Source organism: Pseudoliparis swirei, chromosome 16 (assembly GCF_029220125.1).
Source record: "Pseudoliparis swirei isolate HS2019 ecotype Mariana Trench chromosome 16, NWPU_hadal_v1, whole genome shotgun sequence".
Classification (NCBI taxonomy): Eukaryota; Metazoa; Chordata; class Actinopteri; order Perciformes; family Liparidae; genus Pseudoliparis; species Pseudoliparis swirei.
Window position 1 is genome coordinate 5549211 of NC_079403.1, and position 25680 is coordinate 5574890.

Here is a 25680-nt window from a genome sequence, read left to right on the forward strand (position 1 = left end):
CCGACTGATTTTCGGGCCTGGTCACTTAAAATATTCAATTCACACTTTTCATTCTTCCTGCTGCTGCCGGGCTGCTGAGCTCCCAGTAGACCACAAAACACTGTAATCACTCCAACCTGTGCAATATTAATACACTGGGAAAAAATAGCTATATTCAGTGACTGTCGATTCTTTACAGTTTTTTTATTCCCGTTTTACCGTTTCTTGTTTATATCACTTGTTTTTTAAATCTTTAACTTTGTCTTGAGTGTGCACTTTACCCCTTTGCTCCTGCACATATCCACACTGCGCGACGAATAAAAGGAGTGTCTTATCTCCTCATATTTGAGAAGATAGAACCACAATCTGATTCACATCTTTTGCTTATTCGTAAGCACATTTCCCCGCCGGTCGGGGGGGGGGGGGGGGGGGGGGTCAACAGAGGATTCCTTTCATGCCACAGGGGATCTGGAGCTGGACTGAGCTCGCCCTCTGTTCCACTGTACGGACCGACTTCAAGTATCACTCAGGGGAGTCTGCAACACTGGCGGCCTCGTGTGTGTGTGTGTGTGTGTGTGTGTAGTCCAGTACAGTGCGGCACAGTGCTTGCGATCTCTGGACAATGTCAAGTCTAATTTTAAAAGCCCGCGAGCTCCCGATCGAGTGCAAAGTGACACAGAGCAGATATCCCTCGTCACCCGGCGGCGACCTCCCGCTCCGTGAAGCGAAACCGACGCCGCACTTGAATTGTCTCGAGCGGCCAGCAGGGGGCAGCGACTCTGGTTGCTGAAAGAAGTCAGACTGTATAGACGTCGATGAGAAAATTACGACTATTTATTCCCTTGGTAAACGCGTGTATAGTCTCAATCTCTAGTTCAGAGTCTTCTTCTATACAGCACGATGTTTGTATACACAATAAAGCGTGGTATTATTTAGGGCGGGGCTACCTTGTGATTGACGGGTCGCAAACCTACCAGAAACGCCGTCTCCACGCTACTCCTAAGCCGTCTAAATGTGGTCACTCGAGGCTTCAAATCGTCCCCACAACGACTACGTACGCTTCTCATATGCAGTCTCTGCCTCCTTACAGGAAACACAAGACTGTGGATTGTTCACAATGAGAAAAAAGAAGAAAAAAAATCTATATTTCATAAGAGGCAAAGTCGCTCATACATAATTGCTCCCGCGGAGACTTCCCATTCAAAGGGGAAACATCCGTTCTGTTCCGATGCTTTGTGGCGTCGTTTGAATTAAAGGGGGATGGCGAAGTCTCTCATACAGTCGTCTTTTATAATCCGAGCTGCCAGAACATCGGAGCCTCTTCATGTGAAATAAATAACAGCGTTGACAAAGTCTCCCCAATGAGGCGAACACTTTCAGACTCCAGGGTGTTGCGCCTCCACCGCGACTGGATTTGAGATAATAATTTGACTCCGCACACAGCTCAGAGTTAATGCCCCAGTTTCAAACGGTCATAAATCACAATTAATTCAATTTTGTCCCAGTTATTTCCAGACAGATTTTTTTGTTGCCTTCCATGTGCGGGCGTGTGTGGTTGGCTCCGATGAACACGAGGCAGAAGGAGGAGTAAAGGAGGAGTATAGCTCAGTCAGCCTAGGTCTGGTTTGACTTTCAAAATAAAAGCGTTAGCCTCATTTCAACTCACTGGGACTCTAACACCCGTCCACTCGACAACAAAACTAACACATAAGCATCTGGCATACAATTAGTTTGCTCTTCTCGAAGCCACCAGACTCCAGTCAGACAATAATAATGTTACCTCGCTGAACATGGACGCAACACGTCATTCAAACTCGACAGAAACTAAATAAAAGTGGTTAACAACGTCTTAGTTATTCTTTAAATGTTCCAACAATTACAAACTCTGGTTTGAGAGTTTTGAAGAACCTGAATAATTATTATAAAATGAAAGAAATGGAGGCAGGTTCCCAAAAATGTCACAGATTGTTAAATTAACTGTTATGTCACCGTCTCTGAACTCTTAGTTTCTTTTAACTCGTCTTATTCTGCTTTTTGTCTGTAACTATGCGTTTCTTATGTTGCTGCCTGTCTTGTCCAGGTCACCCCTCGAAAAAGAGATTTTTAACCTCAATTGGATTCACTTGGTTAAATAAAAGGTTAAATAATTTAATAATAAAATAAAATACAAGTTTTACTGTTTACGTGAGCATGGCAACTTATACACCCATGAGCGCCGATGGTAAAGGTTTTTAAAACTGCATTTACAGGCACATTTTAATGAGAAAATGCTATAAAGGCCTCGTACAGTCATGGCACATTGTTACGATAAGATATGGCGATCTGAAGGGGAAAGTCCAAAACCACCAAAACAACTTCCTCCTCAACGAGAGAACTGCTGTCGAAATATTGTACGGAAATTGGGAAAGCATCTGCTCTCGGCCGAGCACACACTCCCCCTATCGGAGAGCGGCGCGTGGACCAACTTCATCGAAGAGAGGAGGGTGGGGGCGGTGAGAAGGCGGCATGGTGTGAGGTAATCTCCTTCCTGTATGCAGAGAGAGAATAGCTGTGCTGTAACAGCCCGGAGATACAAGTGATCTCAGAGGGGGGCGAGTTTGAAACCGCAGGGAGCGTTTTGCACCGAGGCGAGAGCGCGTTGCTCATCTACTGGCTTAAAAATATATAAAATGGAGCAGAGAAAAAAAAATAACAAAAAAGGTCAAAGTGGAGAAGCGCTTTCTGGCTGGACTCCTTGTTGACGGACCCAGTGGCGAGCTCCATTAGCTACTGGCACTAAACGATGTGTACTTGTACCATTAAAGCTACCAAAGAGGGAGCAATCTTCTCTTAGAAGCACAGAGACGATTCCTTACGGTTTTAGAAGGACTGGTCATATCTGAGGTTGTTTCTTTGAAATTCCATTTACATTTTTTTCCATTTAAAGTGTAATCTCGTAGATTTTTGTGAAAGAAAACCCTTTTTATTTTATTGAATTTTGAATTTATTTAATTTATTTATCTTATTCAATTTTATTTATCTTATTTAATTGAATTGAATTATTTAAATTCATTTTATTTATTTAGTGCCAGTTGCCCAACTGAAAGTTGGATGATTCACGCGTGTGTGTTTCAACCACTGTCTCCCATATGTTTGAGGCCCGTCACCCGTGGGTGTTTCTCCCCAGAACGCTGAGTCGCACTGGTGTTTGGCTTCTCTGTCGTGTTTCTCTTCACCCCTCGTCAACTCTTCCTCTCACTCAATTCTTCTTAGTTTATTTTTGTTCCTAAATCCCCACTCCAAAGGAAAAGAGTCACCCGCCTACATGACTGCCGTCAGGATTTAGGTCACACGTTGCTAACTGCTGCCGAACGCCATCATCATCGGCCTCAAAAAATGAAAGCCAGACAGACCAAACTCAATCCAGTCCCGACCACTAAGGACTGAGAGGGTTCTTCCCATGTAGGGCTACAAGTGAGTCAGTGCTGCAGCGGTTGCCACGCTGAGAGATTCCTGTTGTGTTGTTCGTGGCAACAAGTGCCTAAATATTAGCGGGTGGTGTGTTTTTTTTCCCCCCTCTTCCTTTTCATCCAGATTGTGGCCGTTGTGGTTACGGCCGCACTTGGAAAAGCTTGACGGGATCCCAGGAGTCCGATGACGGCGCCGTGTGTCACTCGACGACTCACCAGCCTGGGATCGAGACGGAGATGCCGAACAGATGATGACCGAAGAATAACTAATTCATCGGCTTAACACTTAAATCGTGACTCATTTTTTTTGTCTTCCTCTGGATTTGGGAAAGGAGGAAATGTGATCCGTCTCGTCTTTTAACGGAAGAAGCATTTAAGTAAGACGTCATAAATTGGGCTCTTTACAACCTGCTCATGACTGATATCAGATCTATGCAGTAATACTTATCTATACTAACACGGTCCGACTGAAGATTAGGATTATTTGTAACCGTTTGGCATGAAATAAAAAATATGAACAGTCATCCATCCCAGAGAAGTGCTTGAAGAAGAAGTGCTAGAAGAAGAAGAAGAAGTGCTAGAAGAAGAAGAAGAAGAAGAAGTGCTTGAAGAAGAAGAAGAAGAAGAAGTGCTAGAAGAAGAAGAAGAAGAAGAAGAAGAAGAAGAAGTGAACTTGAGACAAACTGTTTTACTTCAACAGATGTTGGAGAAAAAAAGAAAAAGTAGAAGCCTTCTCAGCTTTTTGGCAGACTGGCCGCCGGATGAAATCCTCAATAAAATGCCAGCGATGCACAAGCATGTACTGTAGGGAACACACACACACACACACACCAGGGGAGGAAAGCCTGCTACCAGACAAACACACCCTGCATGCCAAGGTGTGTGTGTGGCGAGACAGACCAGATCCATGAGCCAAGAGGTAATGATAAGAGCTCCAGTGCAGATGTTCCAGCAAACCGCCTCTTCCTGCTCCTCTTCCTGCTCCTCTTCCTCTTCCTGCTCCTCCGAGACACACCACTAAGGAGGGCTCTGTTCCCAGGGCACGCGGCCCGAGAGCATCAAGTCATTCTTGACTGGGTGTGTAATATCATACACCAGAACCGCACATCATTACACAATAAGCCATGGGGGTTTTATTAAAAAGGCTTTTTTTTTTTAAAGCTGTCCAGGATTTAGAAATCCTTGTTCCGTCAGATTATGAGGAGATCTTAACTATGAAGCAGGCGTCTGTTAAACACACCTCAACCTCACTGCGCAGGAGGATTTAGCTCAATGGTCACCGACGTCTCTTCTCTTCACTCTGATTTTTCCTTTCTCGGAGAATACCCGCGTCATTACCCACGGCCGCCCCTGGGAAGCCCGTTTGAACGATTTGTGAAGCTCAATGCGTGCCAGCAGTTATTTTGTGATGCTTTTTTAAATCCGCCGCGCCACGCTCTCTCTCAACCCGTCAGGGAGGCTTCTCTACTCCATTTATTTCCTACTAATTTCCCTGAAATAGGAAATCTATTATATCTAAATCTATAAAGAGGTTAGGATCCTCGCGAACAGTGTGCTTTTGATAAGTCGATGCATGTAGAGCTTCGGGGCGTAATCGTTACGCCGTTACGACATCTGGTGGTTTTGTTGCATCCGTGTGTCATCCTCCTTTTGGTACATCTTTGACTGCGTCACTGTTTAGTCAAAGTAAAAAAGTTAAGGCCGTGTTCTTGGACAGATGCCTTTGTTTGGGCAACATTAAAAGGTGCAGAAATTCCTTTTATTATGCAATAAGTACATATATTTATTTATAATAGATTATAAATAAATAATTCAATATATTCTATTATATATTATAAATAAATATATAATAAAAATATATTATACTTATAATATATATTACAAATATATTATATATTAATAAGATATTGTAATATATTTATATTTATTATAAATAAATATAATTGAGGCCATCTATATTTATTTAAAATATATTATAAATAAATATATGTTCTATATATCTAAAAAATATTTTTATTTATAATATATTATGAATAAATATATGTTCTATATATATAGAAAATATGTAATACATTTTTGTACATATTTTCTTTTTTTACGGATTAAACAAAAAATAGATATACGGTGTGAACCTCGGAGCTTTTGAGGTGCTGGTCAGCAGATTGTGTGACCTTTGGACAGAGCCAGGCGAGCTGCTGTTGGGTTCTTTTGTTCATATTCATCTACGCATCATTAACTCTCTCTCAGCTATCGGATTTGTAATAGTACAAGAAAGTAAGAAACGTCTTAGTCATTGTATCACCTCGTGACTCCTCCCAGAAACCACTGCAGAACCCTTTTGAACATGCGGAGCGTCTCCCCGACTGGCCTCGTTCATACAGAGCCGTTAAATGATTGCAGACGGTATTCCTAATTAAAAAAGGGAGGAACGACAGAACAGAGGTGTGATGATTACGTGTAATTGCAGAGTGCCGTTAAGTGGGAGAGACACTGCAGTGGGGAAGAGGAAGAAGAGGAGGGGAAGTAGAGGAGGAGCTGATGAGTCACTGAACAACAGTCACCAGTCATTTCGCATTTAACCTCTATTCATGCAGAGCGGAGTCATGATATCCGTACGCGTGCATGCGCCCTGCAGGAGGCCAACGCGGCAGCAGTCTTTAAAAAAGATGGTTCGTCAAATAGTCTTTTGGGAAATTGCACACTTTTAAAATTGAAATATAATAGATGATGAAATATGAATGTTATTTGAATCAAGGACGACTAGATTTCTTTTACATTTCTCCCATCCAAAGCCACTTTCCGATATCAGAACCTGATATATTTAACACAGCCTGGAGGCAATGGGCCCCACAAAGAGAGAGAGAGAGAGCGAGAGACACACACACACTTAGAGAGACACACAAAGGGAGACCTACAAGGCTTCATTTCCTGTTTGGATGAGTGCCATTCTTCCACGACGAGAGGTTAAAAAGCCACCACTGCAGCACACAGACGCTACCTTAAGCCTTTGCATGAGTTACTTACCACACACACACACACACACACACACGAGTGAAGACTGGATTGAAAGACAAAAACTAAATGTGAGTCGGCGCTGAGAGCTTGAATACGAGCTGATCAGATCATAATATCGTGTCAGTGTGTTAGCAGCTCCTCCGTGAGACACGGCTGTGGGAACCGACCGCGTACAGAAGACGCGTCAGCTGCTTTCTTGCCTGCAGCTTCATCGCCGTGGTTACCGGGTTCAGCGTGGACAATGTAATACTAAGTATTTATATACAAATCACCACGCTGTCAACTGCTCTTGAAGATATGGACCATCAGGTATATGGTGGTGGTTTATGGTAAATAAAAAAAAGTGGTTTAATGTATAATGTGGATCTTCAAAAGAAACATCTAAATGTTTTTAAAATAAAAAAAAAAGAAGGTTAAACTTCTTGATACTTGCAGTGAAATACATGTTTGCATTTAATTTCTATCCTATTTTACCGTTGATGGCCGATAAGCGATCGTCTTTCAATGAAATCGTGTCTCAAATGTCATGATACACAAATTGAGAAGTCTAAATAAATAATAAAAAAAGGCAAAAGTACTGAGATCTTCCAGAAAATTTGACAATTTTGCACTTGTATTCTTATGAAGAAGTATTTAACAGACGATTCCAGATTCTATGTATTCCTTAAATCCCCAGGAAGCCTGCTATATTGTGATACATATCGTCATGGAGACGGGAGATGACTTGTCCTGTGATGTCACCCGGCACCAGCTCAAGACTCCCACTTACGGTTTTGCTGACTAGAGTTCCTCGCAGAGCTTGACTCGGCATATTTCCGACCGACTAACAAGCTGCTGCTTCGTCCTCGCTAATAATGTTCCAACGGACAAAAGACGTTACTATGACTCATGGGGATTTTTTCTCAGAGAGCGCCGATAAAAATAGCTTTGACCGGATGCACACAAAAAAAAATTATTCTTCTCCGGCTCAGCGAGGGCGTTGGTGTGAATACGAGTTTAGAGATCACAGGTCTTCATGCTCAACTCCTCAGTCATGATTACCGTCGCATTGAAAATGCGGAAGGTTATGTTTTGATCGCCGTGTATTTATTTATTTATTTGTATGCGTGTTACTCGCATAACTCAAAAAGTATTAAACCGAATCGCATGAAATTTGGTGGGATGATTGGTTATTATCCGGGGAACATTTGATTAGATTTTGGGATCAATCGGGTCAAAGGTCAAGGTCATGAAAGGGTCATAATCTTCTTTTAACCATAGCGCGGTCAATTTTTATCCAATTGCCATGCAACTAATGCCAACATGTTCATAATTCAATGCCCAATCTTGTGATATGCGAAGGTATGCGCTCTACCGAGTGCCCGTTCTAGTTTTATCTGTTTTGTGGTCGTATTTTACTCGTGAAGACATGCAGACAAGGATGCAACTGCATTTCACGGCATGAAATGCGAACTTAAAATGCTACTTGTTTGCTCTACTTTTATTCTAAGTCCCGTCACTCCATGTTCGCTAAAGGCGCGGTGAGTGGATCAAACTTTGACGCCCGTCCTGTGCATCACACTGAACCGTTGCACCGACAACATGCGTTCCTGTCGTTGGAGCTTCCCTCTGAACTCCCTTCAGGTCACGTCCGAGTTTCTCAAAACAAAAAGCGTCTTTTTAATCCATTGTTATGTCTCATTCTCAACACTAACACTCCCTTCACCAAAGCGGTGTGCTTCTATTCATGGCAGCGGAGACGACTTTCAGCTTTTAAACTTTCAAATTTCGCCCATGTGCGTCTGCGTGCCTCAAAAAAATAAAAAAATAAATAAGATTTGAAGGAAGAAAAGCTTCTCCGCAACACTTGAATATCAACAATATCCTAATCAGGACACAGGAGCTGCCGCTTGAATATTGGCAGTCTGTGCACCCCCCCCACCCCTCTATTTCCTCCCTATTGGGGTCTCACAGAGAGGTTCTCAAAGCGAGGCTTTTTCTTCCGCCGGGCAGACAAAGCGCTCCCTGTTCACGGCCTCTTAGCAGCCACTTCACACGCAGCACAAGGTGGAAGCACCGCAGGCTACTCCATTTTCCCATCAGCCCTTTCTGCCTCAATACTGCATAGAGACCCCGGCCTGTGGATGACGGCAGGGGAGGTGACCCAAACAAATACCTATCAACACACACACACACATTTGGGCATCTGTCACTGCCCACACAAGGAGCTGCAGCCTGACCTCGACGTCCGCTGAATATCAATAAGCAGCATGCATAATAAACTCGATGCGCAGCTTCAAATGCATTTTCATTAGAGCTCATGAGACTCGACACTCAATAAAGACTCAGATTATTAAAGACCGTTTCCTCCGGCTTCTTGATTCGCGTTACAACCAATTTGTCAACCAGTAGATTCATTCAGTCGTTCGCGATTTAGGAGTCACAACATGAATCTGAGGTTGGAAATTATTAACAGAAGACAAAAGCAGAAACGTTTATTGTTCAGATGTACTTGCTTTGTGCAAATTTCTGAATACTTTATGTTTATGAAAAGAAAGCCTAAGTAAGTGAGTGATTTGGTGTAACTTGGTTGAACTAGTCCCAGATAATATGGTACCAATAGTTATTGTGGTGACCTGCTGACAGGGCGAGGTCACCAGAGAAGTTACAAAAATAATAGTTTTTTTCAATTTCAGTCGGCTCAGGCACCGAAATGCAGAAGCTTCAACATCACAGGATTAATCAAGATCTAAAGAGGCAGAAACTTAGATTCATCAGTCAAACAACTTATCAAGCCAAACTACGAGTAACAAGTTAAAAAAATTGAAAATGTTTGCTCATTTTCTCTTCTTTATGTGTTTGTAATGTGAGTATCTTTGGGACTGTTAGTTTTTGTCAAAAGGAGCAATTGTGTTACCAGTGGGCTCTTGGGAAAAAAAGGTATTCAGAGATGAATTACTGAAGAAATAAAGCAGTGGGAGCCGCCTTGCAGTTGTTTGAATCTTCACCGAAATATTGCATCTGAAAAGTTCCTTTTAATACCCTTTAAGAAATATAAAAATACCCTCTGTACCTCCCACAACGACTTGTATTGTGCCACACTGTACTCTCCAGTAATACAGTGTAGTGGCATCCAGCTCAGAAGGGATGCCAGCTCCAGTGGGAGAGATGCCACCGCTGAGCCGACACACCCTGACCAGAGCGAACCCCGTGGAGCCGACCGCATCGAGGGAGGCGGCCCCGACGGCGGGCGGCGTCTCGCCACCCGCGGTAACGTCAGAGAGCGGCGACCTGAGGCGTGGAAAGACGCAGGCTTAAAAACAGACACGGGCTGAACTGAAGAGAGTAGAAAAAGGAGGGCTGGTATGATTATATATAGCCTGGTAAATTCTGCAGCGTGTTCATAGCCGGTGTCTGAGGAAACTTCCCTTCCACTGAAACGAGCTGCAGACTCCACGACACATTCAGCGCCGCTATAATCTCATCTCCGTGAGCATGGAGGGCGACATGATGATGAACTGCCTCTGGACCGGGCAGCGGAGGGCAGTAAACACGCCGCCACGCTTCCTGCTCCAGCTGTTTAAACCATAGGAAACCAATTAGGTATTTGGGGTTTTCTAGACGTTGGTGCAAAACCAAGAAATAATTAAATGTATGCTAATTGTTTAAAAAAAAGATCGCTGGAATAAAATTCACTTTTCTAAAAAAAAATATACAAAAAGAAGAAACTCAAAAGAAAGAGGAAAATACTTATTTGCCGACCATCGGCGTGCGACACTAGAGTCGGAAATACACGAGGGCAAAGGGCAAAAACTGAACCTAAGAAATATAATTTTGCCCCCGATATCAAGAGGAGGGGCAAGAAATGCCGCCATAATTTAAAAGCGTTTTGTTTTTGTTCTTTGTTGCGTCTGTCCCATCTGTATTGCCTTTACTAGGTAGGTACACAAAACATGAATAGATATAATCTAGAATTATTTAAAAAACAAGAAATAAGTTATAATTGTGAATTGTGGTTTAAAAAACGTAATAGTAAATAACCACAAAGAAATAAGAATACAATTGAATATGATTGTCTGATTTATGTTTTCTGTTTGTTTTTTGTTCAAAAGATCTAAGAAAACACTTTGAATCTGTAGACTACTGTCTAATAGTCTTATTATTGCCATTGTTATAACAATTGCTCAAATACTGTAAGCCTAAATAATTATAGTTATTATTTTTTAACAAAGTTTAAATGTTATTTCACAAGTTTTAAATGGATTTCAGTCAGTGGGGGGGGGGGAAATTGCCCCCTAAAAGAAATATGTAATTTTCTACCCTGTGTGACCCCGTCTAGTTCATAGTCACCATGGCGACGACACAAACTTTGGGTTTAAACATAGCACAGGGAGGATTATGTTTTCCATGCACAAGACCGGAGAGAGACCGCGATGAGCACCTGCAATGGAGACTCGAGTAAAACTATGTCAACTTTCAGATGTGGCCCTGGGGGTTGTCATGGAGACCAAGACAGATAGTGACCTTGGTGTCGGATTGGAGCGATATTGACTCAAAACCTGAAGGAGCATAAAAAAAAGCCAATTTTTGGTCTCTCTCGCTCTCTCTCCCTCTTCTTGCCTTACTTTGCTTGTCATCCATCTTCCATTTCCTTCAGCCTTCCTTCTGATCTGCCGGATCTCTCTCTCCTCTTTCTGTCTCTGTCTCTGTCTCTCTCTCAAGTCCCATTTCCTTCCATTAGACGGAGAATCTGACCTTCACTGTATCCTGAAGGAATTTCTGGCGCTCTTAGCAAAAGCACGGTCAGAGCACAAGAAAAAAAACACACAGATTGCAAACATGGGAAAGACTAAACAAAAAAAAGCAACCGCTTCCTCCATTCCATCAGAGATCCCTCCGTCAACGCATCAGGAATGTTTCCAACAAAATACATTTTAGATTATTTAACTAAATTTGGGCTGAACCACAAGGAGAAATGTGTTCCGGGTTCGGTGAACGCCGCCCACTTCTAATCTACGAGAAGCCACCTGGCCGGAGCGCTCTGTTTGATTTGCCTGAGCTCTTAATGCCTTCATTGGATGAGCAGGTGGATTTACCTGCACACGGCAGGAAGCCTCACGCTATAGAAAGAAAAGGGCTAGGAGAGGAAGTAGCGGACCAAAGACACGGTTTACAAATGAGGACTACGGATCAAATCCTGGATCAGCATATTCTGTAAAACGTTCATTAATAGCCCGACTTCCATCTTTATGGGACAGACCTATATGGGACAGACCCTTGTAGAACAGGCTCTTACGGGACAGACTCTTATGGGACAGACCCTTGTAGGACAGGCTCTTACGGGACAGACTCTTATGGGAAAGACCGTTATGGGACAGGCCAATATAGGACAGACCCTTGTAGGACAGGCTCTTACGGGACAGACCCTTATGGGACAGACCCTTATGGGACAGGCTCTTACGGGACAGACCCTTGTAGGACAGGCTCTTACGGGACAGGCTCTTACGGGACAGACCCTTATGGGACAGACCCTTGTAGGAAAGACCCTTGTAGGACAGGCTCTTACGGGACAGACCCTTATGGGACAGACCCTTGTAGGACAGGCTCTTACGGGACAGACCCTTGTAGGACAGACCCTTATAGGACAGACCCTTGTAGGACAGACTCTTATGGGAAAGACCGTTATGGGACAGGCCAATATAGGACAGACTCTTGTAGGACAGACCCTTATGGGACAGACTCTTATGGGAAAGACCGTTATGGGACAGGCCAATATAGGACAGACTCTTGTAGGACAGACCCTTATGGGACAGACCCTTATGGGACAGACTCTTATGGGAAAGACCCTTATGGGACAGGCTCTTACGGGACAGACCCTTACGGGACAGACCCTTGTAGGACAGACCCTTGTAGGACAGGCTCTTATGGGAAAGACCGTTATGGGACAGGCCAATATAGGACAGACTCTTGTAGGACAGACCCTTATGGGACAGACCCTTATGGGACAGACCCTTGTAGGAAAGACCCTTATAGGACAGACCCTTATGGGACAGGCTCTTACGGGACAGACCCTTGTAGGAAAGACCCTTATAGGACAGACCCTTATGGGAAAGGCTCTTATGGGAAAGACCGTTATGGGACAGGCCAATATAGGACAGACTCTTGTAGGACAGACCCTTATGGGACAGACCCTTGTAGGACAGACCCTTATGGGACAGGACATACCCTTATGGGACAGACCCTTATAGGACTGGCTCCTATTTGACAGGTCTATATAGGACAAACCCTTATGGGACATGCCCTTATGTGACAGGCTCTTAATTCCTTTAAAGCCCAAAACTCGTACTCAGGAAAAATTAGAAATCCTACCAGCATCCTTATCATGACATTGCTTATTTAATCCAGTAGGATTATTATTTGTGTAACAGTGCGGATAACCACCACGATACATCGACTTATCTTCTTAAAACACACCTGCCCTTCACGTGACAACTATTTGGTACTTGATGAATCTCATGAAAACCTGTTTTGATTCTTTTGATCGGTGGACAAAAGGACTATAGATATGAAAGGAATGGGACTATAGGGCCGCTTCAACAAAAGGGAGTCGCCACTTTCTTTTCATCTATCTTGAGCACTTTGGTGCTTATGGTTACTGTCGAATAAACTGAATGAGAGAGTTGTGGAGAATCTAAACATGATGACAACGTGTTAGATGTTGACAAAAGTTTAATTGAGACAAGCATTTATTTGCCAAAACATGTAGCAAGACCTAAATAGAGACTGAGCCATTCTTAATTGATACAATAAATGTTTTTGTTGACTAAATAACTGATGATACTAAAATTATATTAAAAACCTTTTGCTGTATAGCAGTCCTGCAGTCCAAGCTACCAGCAAAGGCCTCATATGGCCCACAGTTAGCCTGATGTACTCTTGTTTTAGCTAAGCATGCGTGGCTCTAGTATTTGTGTCCATTTCTGTCTTTGAATAAAACCACAGAATTAAGAGAATAAGAAATAAATCATCTTTTAAATATCAGATATTCCTACATCACAGTGGTGTCTGTGTGGTTGGGCTGCTCAGTCGTATCACGGACTGATAACTACAACTTAGAGCGATTGCGCCAAATGTTTTAGAACGTTTGTGCCCCTCCGAAGACGACGAGAGCATAAAAGGAGAGGGCAAACAGAGCGCCAGTCATTTAGCCAAACACACGGCCAGTCAGACGCTTGAGCAAGAGCGATACCGAATACCGACCCTTTAAAAAGGAACCATGGAGACTACAGAAGGCCTCGTACTGTGTTTGAAAAGAACCCAGAGTCTGTGTGAAAGTGAGAAGAGAAGTGGGAAGTGTGGGGTCCCATTCTTCACAGCTGTATGGTGTCTGCGATGTGAGTGTGAGTGTGTGTGTGTGTGTGTGTGTTTCTGACCTGGGAGATGTGGTTGATGGAGGACTCCATGCGCCGCAGCTGCGAGGCCTGGATGTCCAGCAGCTGCAGCACGTTGTTGGCTAAGGCATTGATCTGGTAGGCCACGCTGGCCAGCGACTGGGTGGTGTAGGCTTTGGTCTCCTCCAGAGCTTTCCTCTTGTCCTGGGCCTGGACATGAGAGGGGGTGAGAGAAAGAATACAATCAATAAAGAGATGAACAACAACAGAAAAAATCGAATGGGAATCCAGTTCCGTTATTATCGCATAACATTCCGCATGCGTCTTCTATCCAGGTCAGGTTTGTGGTGGATTCGGGACAACGCAGCAGCCCGGGCGTCCTCTTCCCACCCTTCCTCTTCCCACCCTTCCTCTTCCCACCCCAGCGTTCACTCCCCAGATACCTCGCTCTCGCTCTGGGATTTTGAGATGATGTCATTCATCCTGCAGCAGCCAAATTGGAGGCTCTGGGAACAGAGCGAGAACAGCTGACTTGGCCAGCTTGATAGAATTTAACATTCATTTATTTTTATTTAGCAAGACACTTTTGGCTGAACGGTTTCTGGTCATTTCTTGTAAACTAATCGGTGTACTTTTATTTACTAACTATGTTTGTTTGGTCACAAATGAAAAGCGCGAACAGCGAACTGCTCTGGTGACCAAAAGAAGCTGAACGTGTGACAAAAATACAACGTGAACATAGTGCGAATATTAATAGATTTAGAGGAAGTAAACTATCCTGTGGTTTTGAAAAGTCCGGTCATTGCTGCTGGAATCTGTCGTTATTGTTGAGAAAAGTACAGCTAACATTTTGCGGAGAATTTAAGCTAACCTAGCTAAAACATTTTAGAGGGCAGCTTTAAAACTTAAGTAATTATTTAATATTCAAAAAGTTTTGGTGGACTAATCTTTTATGTATTTAGTAGAAGCCAACAATACCATTATTAATTAACAATATATTAGCTTTCCGGCTAGTTAGCTTAGTTGTTTGTTAGCTTTGCTGGGCTAATTAGCCAGCAGGTTAATGAATTCTAATGAAACTACAGTAGTTGATGCTTCTGAACACAGGCCACAAATGTTTGATACATAAAACATTTGGCGGATTATTTCTTAAATGTATTCAGCAGAAGTTCATTTAGCATTTATTTGAGTCTCCTGGCACATTAGCGAGTTGACATAAACTACAACTCTAAATATTCTGGGACAGTTTAATTTTTCCATTTCCCCCCAGTCTTTTAAATATTAATTTAAAAAAGACGACAACAGCAAAACACTGACGGTGACAAAGTCACAAAAAGTGGCTGAACCAGAAAGCCCGTGGCGCTCCGGAGAGCCGCCGCACATCAAACGGTCCGAGGCGGAGAGCCAAACCGAGCCATCGTGTTTGATCTCTTCGGGCTCTTCCCAACGCCGCCTGCTCATAAAGTTGAGTCCAAAGAGCGCTGCCTGGAGGGGCCGCGCTGGGCTTTGATAACAGGCTGCAGTAGCAAGGGGGGGGGGGGGACATAATTACTCGTCGTCGTGGTTAGAAGGCATTACCATCGGTCATATGAAGAAGAGGGGACAAGCGGATGGACAAAACGGAAGAAAACGACAACCACGTCACCGAGCGTCACATTGCTGATTCCCCGAGGCAGTCGGAGATAATCCAGAAGGCAATCCGTACGGCTAGAAGCTCCCGAACTGCAGAGCTTCTGAAAATGCGGAAGGTTATGTTTTGATCGCTGTGTATTTATTTGTATGCGTGTTATTCGCGTAAGTCAAAAAGTATTAAACCGAATCGCATGACATTTGGTGGGATGATTGGTTATTATCCGGGGACCATTTGATTAGATTTTGGGATCGATCGGGTCAAAGGTCAAGTTCATGAAAAGGTCAACATCTTCTTTTTACCATAGTACGGTCAATTTCTATCCAATTGGCATGCAACTAATGCCAAAATGTTCATAATTCAATGCCCAATCTTGTGAGATGCGAATGTATGCGCTCTACCGAGTGCCCGTTCTAGTTTGAGCTGCAATCAGAATAGCAGACGTGTCGCGCGATAACGCAGCAGATTCCTCCAGAGGCTTCGGAGCAAAAGGTCCATCGGCTGAAAGCAGGTTCATTCATGTGCACACCTAGCAGCGACGATGCGTTGGTCGACGGAGTAACAGCTGCAGGAAAAATGTGTGACACACAAACAAACACCAAGCCTTACGTGCCTGCATCAGCACATTCGTAATAAAGCAAAAGGAAGCCGTTTTTTCCCCCAAACAGATTACGGGACGACATATGCTTGCTTGTGCAGAAGTGCTAAACCTCCATATAAAGCTGCCTCCACAGTTACATGTTTTTACGTTGTTGAAAACTATTGAAAAATATTATTCCTGCCATCAAATCCATTGGAAGTCCTCGAAAAAACTTAATGCACACAAAAAATACTGATTTATAATCCAAAAGAAACAGTAATATTAAACTGCACAATTAAAAAGGGTCACCGATTTTCATCCCCGAATTTCACTTTCATCTTGGAGTCTGCAGCTTTAACAATTATTTTTGTGTGTGTTTTTTTATTCATTGTAATAATTAGTTATTTTTTAAGCAGTTTCCAACAAGCCGCCGAGCTTAATCAACGCGCATAACTAAACTGCTGGTGTATTCCTTTAACTTGTTTTTTATCAATATCTTGCAGCTGCACAGCACCGATGACACTACACCCCACATTAATGTGTACAAACTCAGTATCAAAATGTGGTGATTTTCATCGCCGTTTTACATTCAAAGAAAATGCACAATTAACTTGTTTTTGTCAACATCTTGCAGCTGTAAAAGCGCACAAACAAACGGCACCATTGAGGCTTTCGGTCGCACAAATGCAGAACTGTTGGTGTGCAAAGAAATACTAATTAACATCACGCACGTCTTACAAACACATTCATTCAAGGTGGTCGGCGCTTCCACACAAAGCACGACATGTGATGTCGCTCGGTCCGATTTGTTCAATGTCTGCAATTGTTGCGTTTTTTAAAACGCGTCCAATCCTTTTGCTCATCATGCATTCTGCACGAGTTGTTGTTATTTATGAAACCGCTCGACTGTCTTTCACTTCGAGACAACAATGGCAGAGTTTCATATAAATGGAAGGGCAACAGAAGGCCCACAACGAACACACCCGTGTACTACCGTGTTCTACCCGTGTACTACCGTGTTCTACCCGTATAATAACGTGTTTTACCCGTGTAATGCCGTGTACTACTCTTTACTACTGTGTTATGCCAGTGTACTACGTGTTCTATCCGTGTACTACGTGTTCTACCAATGTACTAACGCATTCTACCCGTATAATAACTTGTTTTACCCGTGTAATGCCGTGTTCTACCCGTGTACTACTCTGTACTACTGTGTTATGCCCATGTACTACTGTGTACTACTGTTATACCCGTGTACTGCCGTGTTATACCCGTGTATTACCGCATTATACCCGTGTACTATGTGTTCTACTGATGTACTTCCGCATTCTACCCGTATAATAACGCGTTTTACCCGTGTAATACCGTGTTCTACTCTGTACTACCGTGTTATACCAGTGTACTACCGTGTTATACAAGTGTACTACCGTGTTATACAAGTGTACTACCGTGTTATACACGTGTACTACTGTGTTATACACACACCATTTGGTCTCTCACCATCTACAAGATGATACAGCGGAACAAGTTGACGGCTGTATATCAGTTTACAACGTGAAGCTGTTTAATTAGGCCACTAAAGACTATTAACAGTCATCCATGCTACTAAAGTGTGTATTTCCTCAGCGACTGCCCCATTTAATCAAATTTAATTGGTCATGAAAGTGGAAGCGCTGAACGGAGAAGCCTTCCTTTCCTGGTTTACGTGAGGTTGAGCCTTTCGTGCCGATCAATTCAACTGGAATTCTTCAAATCCAGAGCTCGGCTGCACATTTACTTAAAAAAGTCAACGCCTCGAGAACATGCTCGCTGGTGAACTCTGTCCCTTTAAATCCTCTTGTGCACTTCTGGAGAAAAGAAAACGGATCCAGGCTCCGCTAGCCGCCTCGAGATTGGATGCGAGGTCATCGCCGCCGGCCGGACGGATGAGACACTCGATTGCATCGCCGCCGGCAGAATCTTAGCGCCGTCTGCTCCAGCTCAAGCCGCCGCCGCCGCCGTCCCTTCACTTGTTCACGCATCAGAAGGCGGACAAATCCTCAAACCGACCAGATGTGTTGGGAGAATCTCGACTCCCTGTGACTTCTATTGTCAGCGTGGATATAAAAGAACAAAACTTGAGACACTCGCCAAGAAGGGCGGCGAACGGGGGGGTGGGACGGCGACAAAATGAGTGCTTGTTCGGTACAAAAAGATAAATAACAGCAGCACCGGAGAGCTCGAGTGGAGTAGAATGAGGCGAGGGCTCCCAGAGAGCTCCTGGGGCACTTTATCTCATATTTCTGAGCTGAGTAACGACAGAAAAAAGACACTGCGGAATACCCAGGCACTGTTAAGACAGCCTGTCGGCACCTCCGCTGGGTTTTTTTGTTTTGTTTTCAAAGAAAAGAAATGGGAGTAAAGAGGAATGCTCGGCCCCGCTTACACAAAGTGAGATTGTAGCTGGGAGCCGAGGCGAGGAACCAAACGGCCGCTCGAACGTCACGGGGCCGGCGGGGCCGACGCTCGGCGGGAAACGCTGGATGTTCGGGAGCTGGAAAGGGAGCGGCGGTGGATTAGTTTCGTGTGAACCTTTTGAAGCGCTGAACTGGATATACTTAGAATTCGCTCCCGTCACCCATCCAGTCTGGCAAGATAACAGCCAACAACCTCAACTGAAATGCAAATGCGTTTTTTTTTTCCCCCAGAAAGCAAGGCAGGGCAAGGAGTCAGTCTCAAAACCCAGAGTTGAGTTGGCAGTTTATTTAAACTTTTCTTTTTGGTTAGATGCTTGAATTAAGGTCCGGAGTGAACACACGATTTGACCTTTTATGTCAAAAATAGGTCAACGGCAAACATCACCTTTACAGTCTCGTTCATAGCCTCCCGTTAGCTTTCTGCCTCAAAGTGGTGTTTATTACCTTCGCATTGAAAATGCGGAAGGTAATGTTTTGATCGCCGTGTATTTATTTATTTATTTGTATGCGTGTTACTCGCATAACTCAAAAAGTATTAAACCGAATCGCATGAGATTTGGTGTGATGATTGGTTATTATACGGGGACCATTTGATTAGATTTTGGGATCGATCGGGTCAAATATCAAGGTCAAGAAAAGGTCAACATCTTCTTTTTACCATAGCGCGGTCAATTTTTATCCAATTGGCATGCAACTAATGCCAAAATGTGGCGAAGGCATGCGCTCTCCCGAGTGCCCATTCTAGTTTTTTATATGATATTCCTTTATTCGTCCCACAGTGGGGAAATTTCAAAAATCACAGCAGCGGTGCACATCAGAGCATCAATGAAAATAAATATAAAACATAAAACTAAAAATCAATAGTAAAAACTAAATACTAAATATACAGGGGGAAAGCATTTTTTTTTCAAACATTATTTGTGAAGTTTATCTTCCGAATACAACCTGGAAGTATCATTAATGTCCGTTTGCCACAGATCATTTTTTCTGACATTATCCAAGACCCAGATGGTACAATCCCATTGGTTCTCGGTCGAGGGGAAGCGGTGTGATGCTAACTTCCGGGTTATAGGCTGAAGGAAAAGCTCAGACTTCCCCTCTTTGGGAAAAAAGAAGAGGTCAGAGGTGAAAAAAGCTGGAGCGTAAATAGCAAACGGACTAAATTAATATTCCTCCGTGACTAACTATTGGAGGAAGTGAGACATTAAAACTCAGTGAATCACCACCCCCCCAAAAAAAATTGGAACAACGCCGACTTCGCCCTCTCTACACAGGGAATAAAATGTCCGATCGTGTAATGAACGTCTGACAGTACATGACCGCATCGCACGGTGCTGACGAGCACATCTGTGTTTATGTGCTCCCACTTGTCCGAAGGGGGGAAAACGCCGGAGAAAAAAACACACACACACTTTCAGGAATGTCTGGAATCCTGCAGCATGTACTCGGTCTCCAAAGTGTTGCTGGAGAGCTGCAGTGTCGGAGGAATACAAACAAACAGGCTGCGAGAGGAGAGGCCGAGGAAGAAAATGTTTTCCTGTGAACCGACAGGTCGGCTTTAGAAAAAGAAACTGGGGAAGTGAACGTCCCGCCGGCTCTTTGTATCGACCGCCGCAGACCGGACAGGGTGAGATGAAGAGAGGCGGGCCGGCGGCTGAGAGCTGGTGCACTCTGGGTAACTGCATCCAAGTGGCTGTCTGGCCTCCCGCCGCTGACTGGGAATAAAAGATCAGGGTCTGATCGAGTGCGACTCCGGCTAATTCCTGGTCTTTATTTAGTTCCTTCTGCTATAGAACACTGTGATGCAAAAGAAGAAGAAGAAGTAAGTAGAAGAAGAAGAAGGAACAAAAGAGGGAGAAGGAAGAATAAGGGTGAAGAAGAAGGAAGAAAAGAGGGAGAAAGACCAGAAGAAGTAAGTATAAGAAGAAGAAGAAGGAAGAAAAGAGGGAGATGGATCAAGAAGAAGGATGAAGAAGAAGAAGAAGGAAGAAAAGAGGGAGAAGGAAGAATAAGGGTAAAGAAGAAGGAAGAAAAGAGGGAGAAGGATCAAGAAGAAGAAGAAGAAGGAAGAAAAGAGGGAGAAGGAAGAATAAGGGTAAAGAAGAAGAAAGAAAAGAGGGAGGAGGATCAAGAAGGATGAAGAAGAAGAGGAAGGATGAAGGAAGGAATAAGGAAGAGAAGAAGAACAACAACAAGAGGAAGAAGAAGAAGAGGAACAAGAAGTAGAACAAGAGCAGATGGTGACTCATCTAGTTATGGCTTCTGTCACTTTCTCTTCCTGGCATTTAAATGTGATCAGGACAAAGTTCACGTCCTGACAGACGGCGTTCCCTTTATTCCGTCCATGATGATTCCTGGTCGGGGGAACTGGCGTTTTTACGATTCTTTCGCGGTGCTTCTGCCACGTCAAGCTGGCGGGTAACGTCCCGTTTGTTGCCATGACAACGACCCTGGAAGCCAGTTTCAGCCTCACCTTTATTTAACAATCAAACTGTGGCGTTGAATCATAAACGTGCTTTACTTCTCCGTTAGTTCGGCATCGAGATGATCAAGTTCCCTCACTTTACGTTCGCAGATAACAACTTTAAACCCTGACAGATTACACATATATATGCTCTTACATACGTCACGCAATGCATGACTTAATATGAACATATCAAATGTTCAGTATCAGTAAGATGCTAAAAAAGACTAAAAAATGCACTAAAATAGGAGAAAAACATCAGAATTTCCAACACAATTTGTCAAAACATATTGATCTTAAAATATATATATATATTTATATAAGTATGTATATATATATATTCATATATACAAGTTTATTTATATATATATAAATAAACTTGTATATATGAATATATATTTATATATAAATAAACTTGTATATATAAATATATATATACATGTTGATATATATATATATAGATCTCTCATCAGCCACCTATTCAGTAAGCATTCAAACTTTTCAAAAAGTACCACAAGCCGCCTGTGGAGACAAGGCGGCGGCCGTGACACCGGGACGTGTCTCGAATGAGTAAAAAGAGTAAAAACCTGCAGACTTAACGACTTCCCTCCTTCCCCGGGTGAACTCTCAGGACCAGAGTGCGGAGTGAATGCTAAAGTCGTCATGGGGGGGCAGACGGAGGCTGACTGGAAGGCCGTGAGGTCCACCCGCCCTTGAAGAACCGCCAGCGCGCAATCAGAGATCCCTTCGGTGTGTCGGAGAGGGGCCACGAAGGGGAAGTGTGCGCACGGAGGAGACTAATTAACCTTCCTTTGGGGCAGAAGGTCACCGAAACACACCGAGGGCGGCGGAGCGACAGGCGGTCGGCGAGGACGAACGGGTCGCGGTCGGTTTGGCGGGTCGGAGAGCGGCGAGGACTCGGCGTGCTGGGAGAGAAAAAAGAGGAAAGAAAAAAGCCACACAAAAAAAAAAAAACGAGGAGAAAGAAGAGGACAGGAAACGAGGACGAGGAGTAACGCAGAGAGACGGAACTGTGTCGGCCGCCTCCTCTCATTAATTCACCTGACGGAGAGCGGCACAGGACAAGTGCACCGAGAGCCACGCCTGCGTTCGGCGCCGGCCCGTCGGCTCGCATTTCAAACGGAGGGCTAATCCTGGAGCAGAACCAGAAAGCGGGCCTCGTGCCGACTCAGCACCGGGTCACATGTCCGGAGCTTGCAACACCGCATCGGATCTGGCAGACGACCTCTCGGCTCGCCACTTCCATTTCCTCTTTCCCGGTTGCCGTTTCCTCAACCTGCCCTGCCCCAGTTCCAAAGCAATACACCACCATGATGGTTGAATTGTTCAATTATTTAAGCCCCGAATTGTGTTTGATGCCGTCGGAAAACAATCATCTTGCATTCATAGAGTATTTCTTTGTTCGACTGATAATTAATAGTCAATTAATAATAATAATAATTGTAATAATTACATCATTATCCATTTATTTTAATCAATGAATCATTTTAAGATATATTCCATTTATTTTAATAGCTCACATGATCATTTAGAGATTAGTTTATCCTGAAATTAAACTTTAAAAAAGTCAACACAATTATAATATATGCTCAAAGAAGATCTGACCTGGCTTTCGGTGCAGGCAGTGTTTGATAGTTTCATTTTAATATATTTTTTTTATATTTATTGTTTATGTTTTAAAATGTCTTGTTTGAAAAAACTAAAATATACATTTACTTTCACACGACAAAAGCCAGGCTGCAAATCTCCACTCGAGCAGCTGCATTTGAACCAATTAATACATTTTAAGTCAACGAGTCATTTTTTAGCTCCACAAACATCGAATGCAGCCGATGGCGCCCGGATGACAGCGTTACCGTGGTAATCAAAGCAGTCGGCAGCCTGTGCGCCGCCCACATGACCAGGTGGCCCGCTTTGCATGCAAGTGTGTGTGTGTGCGTCTTTGTCACAGAGGTTAAACAAACTTACTGGCATTAATTAAACAAAACCCAAAAAAGTAGAAATCTAGAAACAGAATGTATAGTTCGATATATAAACAGAGGCAGATTCAAATAGAAGAAGAAAAAAGACTAAATCCGACTGATCTAATCTAAAAGGGAGTTTGCGGGCTCCGTTGTGAAGCCACTTCCTGATGCAGAGGGAAGGCATTCTCCAGAGTCAACACGGCAAACATAACTCTGACCTGTCAGCGTGTCAGACACACACACGTGTGTGTGTGTGTGTGTGTGTGTGTGTGAAAACACTCCCTTGGACACACAAAAGTCACCATCAAGTTGACAAAGTGGGGCAGTGGTCTTTGGTTAACCGTCGCTTTCACCATCTGCACTCAGGAAGAAGAAGAAGAACAAGTGGAAGAAGAAGAGGTAGAAGAAGAATAAGAAGAGGTAGAAGTGCTATAGAAAAAGAAGTAGAAGAAGAAAAAGGTAGAAGTAGAAGAAGAAGAACAAGTGGAAGAAGAAGAGATAGAGGAAGAAGAGGTAGAAGAAGAAGTAGAAGAGCTATAGAAAAAGTAGAAAAATAAGTAGAAGAAGAAAAAGGTAGAAGTAGAAGAACAAGTGGAAGAAGAAGAGGTAGAGGAAGAATAAGAAGAGGTAGAAGTAGAATAAGAGGTCGAAGTAGAAGAAGAAGCGGTAGAAGAAGAGCTATAGAAAAAGTAGAAAAAGAAGTAGCAAAATAAGTAGAAGAAGAAGAAGTAGGAGAAGAAAAAGGTAGAAGTAGAAGAAGAAGAAAAAAAGAGATAGAAGAAGAAGAAAAAGGTAGAAGAAGAAGAGGTAAAAGTAGAAGAAGAACAATAGAACAAGTAAAAAAAGAAGTAGAAGAAGAAGGGATGGATACGTGAAGGAGGAGCACTGAAAGGACGAGCCGATTCAAGCTGAGGCATGTTGATATGTGCGCGGTTTGCAGAGTGTACACAGTATTTTAGTGAGTGTGTTCTTTTCAATCAGAGGCAGAGAGTGAGAGAGAGAGAGAGAGAGAGAGAGAGAGAGAGAGAGAGAATATCTACAGCAGACAGAGAGGGAAGTGCACACGAGTGCCGTAAAGCTTAAAATCCTGATTCTGTACGCCAGCACTTTAAAAACAAGGAATCACAAAATGGGTTTTGACTCGAGAAACAATAAAACGTGTCACATTTAAAAGGCTGGAGGAGCCGACGCTGGCCCCTTCATCCATTAGTGGAGATATTTAGCCCCGCTACGAGCCGACTGACATTTTCGGATCCTCTTCTATTTACAAGAAAGCAAACGCAAGTTGAGATGCTGTCAGTTCGTGGGAGAAGAAGAAAAAAGAGTGGGAACATTTAATTTGATGTAATTTGAGCAACATCAGCAACAAACACGGGCTGCATTGGCAACTGTGGTGGGAACTACGGGGTATCGGCTTCTGGCCTTCGAAAACTTCAAAAACACTGTCGTGCTGCGGAAGATTCACTCGAAAGAACGACATCTCAGAGCTTCTGCTTTTATAAAACTGATCTCAACACTGCCGTGGTAAACGAGATCCATGAATTTATTTTCCTGTATATGAACAGTGTTGGGCAAGTTACTGAAATTTAGTAATTAGTTACAGTTACTTCTTTTAAAGGTAATTTAATTCCTTTACCAGTTACTGTATATCAAAAGTAATTAGTTACTCGGGAAAGTTACTTTTAAGTTACTTTTATGTCTGCTTTTTTAATGTAATGAACAGTACTGAACAGTCAAACACAATAAACATATTTTTTAGACCTATTTATTGCAATCAACAGGGCAACAGGCCTTCAAATCAAGCAGTAGGACAAAAGTCCCTTTTAATACTTAACACAAAATAACTGTCTGTCATTTAACAGTGTTTTTTTTTACCACATTAGGCCCAATGAAATAAAAGTGATTGGCCTACAGTATTAATATGAACTATAAATGATAAATACATGCAGCAGCGGGGTGGGGGTGGGGTGACGTTGTTTTAGGGCCGATGTGGGACCAAGATGACAGCCGTGACGTTCTGTTTTGTTTGAGTGGGTTAAAACTGGCACCGAGCTCAGTTTCACAATGACAAATCACCAGAGGAAGACACAGAAAGAAAAGGAAGAAAAAAAAAACTAAATTACAGGGAGTCCTTGGAGAGTACAGCTGGAGTGGACACACCCTCCGTGGAGCTGATACGGCGGGGTGACTTCCTGCTGAAGAGATGTTTTTTCCACCCAACCACTCATTCGCCTGTCACTCAGTTCGTTCTCGGGCTTATTTTAGAAGTGGCTCGCCACGGTTATCTCGTGCTAAAATGTCACTGTGCTGAAGTTTCACTATGACACACATTTAGAGGAAATAACCCTTATATTCTGTTCCTATGAATAAGTTGAGGGGGAAATCAATTCTCCAACCTTTATTGATCAACTAACAACAGCTTTGCTTTCCCCACCCTGCAAAAAACCATCTGAGTTATCTTCAATGAGCTCTCCCCATTAAATATGGCCAGAAACAAGGGGCCTTCCACACATTTCAATGCATATATTATGCTGTAATGGGACATTCAAAGTTGTTTAATGGTTAAATAATCACGCAGCAACAATACAAAGCATTGTAGCATTTCCACTGAGTGCTTACCAGTCCATAATGTAGATACTATATACCTGCACTGTAATATCCCAGTAGTATCCCAATGGGGACCTTTTTGTGGTATTAAATGGTGAGTTTAATGACCTAATGGACTGTTGTGTTACTATAATATTCACGTAGA

General features: G+C 43.2%; 1 protein-coding gene across 6 annotated transcripts in view; it reads right to left on the minus strand.

Moving 5' to 3' along the window:
• Positions 1-25680, minus strand: part of abi1a (abl-interactor 1a) — a 44556-nt gene that overhangs the window by 18139 nt on the left and 737 nt on the right. For all 6 annotated transcript variants that reach the window (XM_056433574.1, XM_056433575.1, XM_056433576.1 and 3 more), the window contains exon 2: positions 13856-14023. In XM_056433574.1, coding sequence (XP_056289549.1) covers positions 13856-14023 — 168 coding nt within the window. The remainder of the gene's footprint in view (positions 1-13855; positions 14024-25680) is intronic.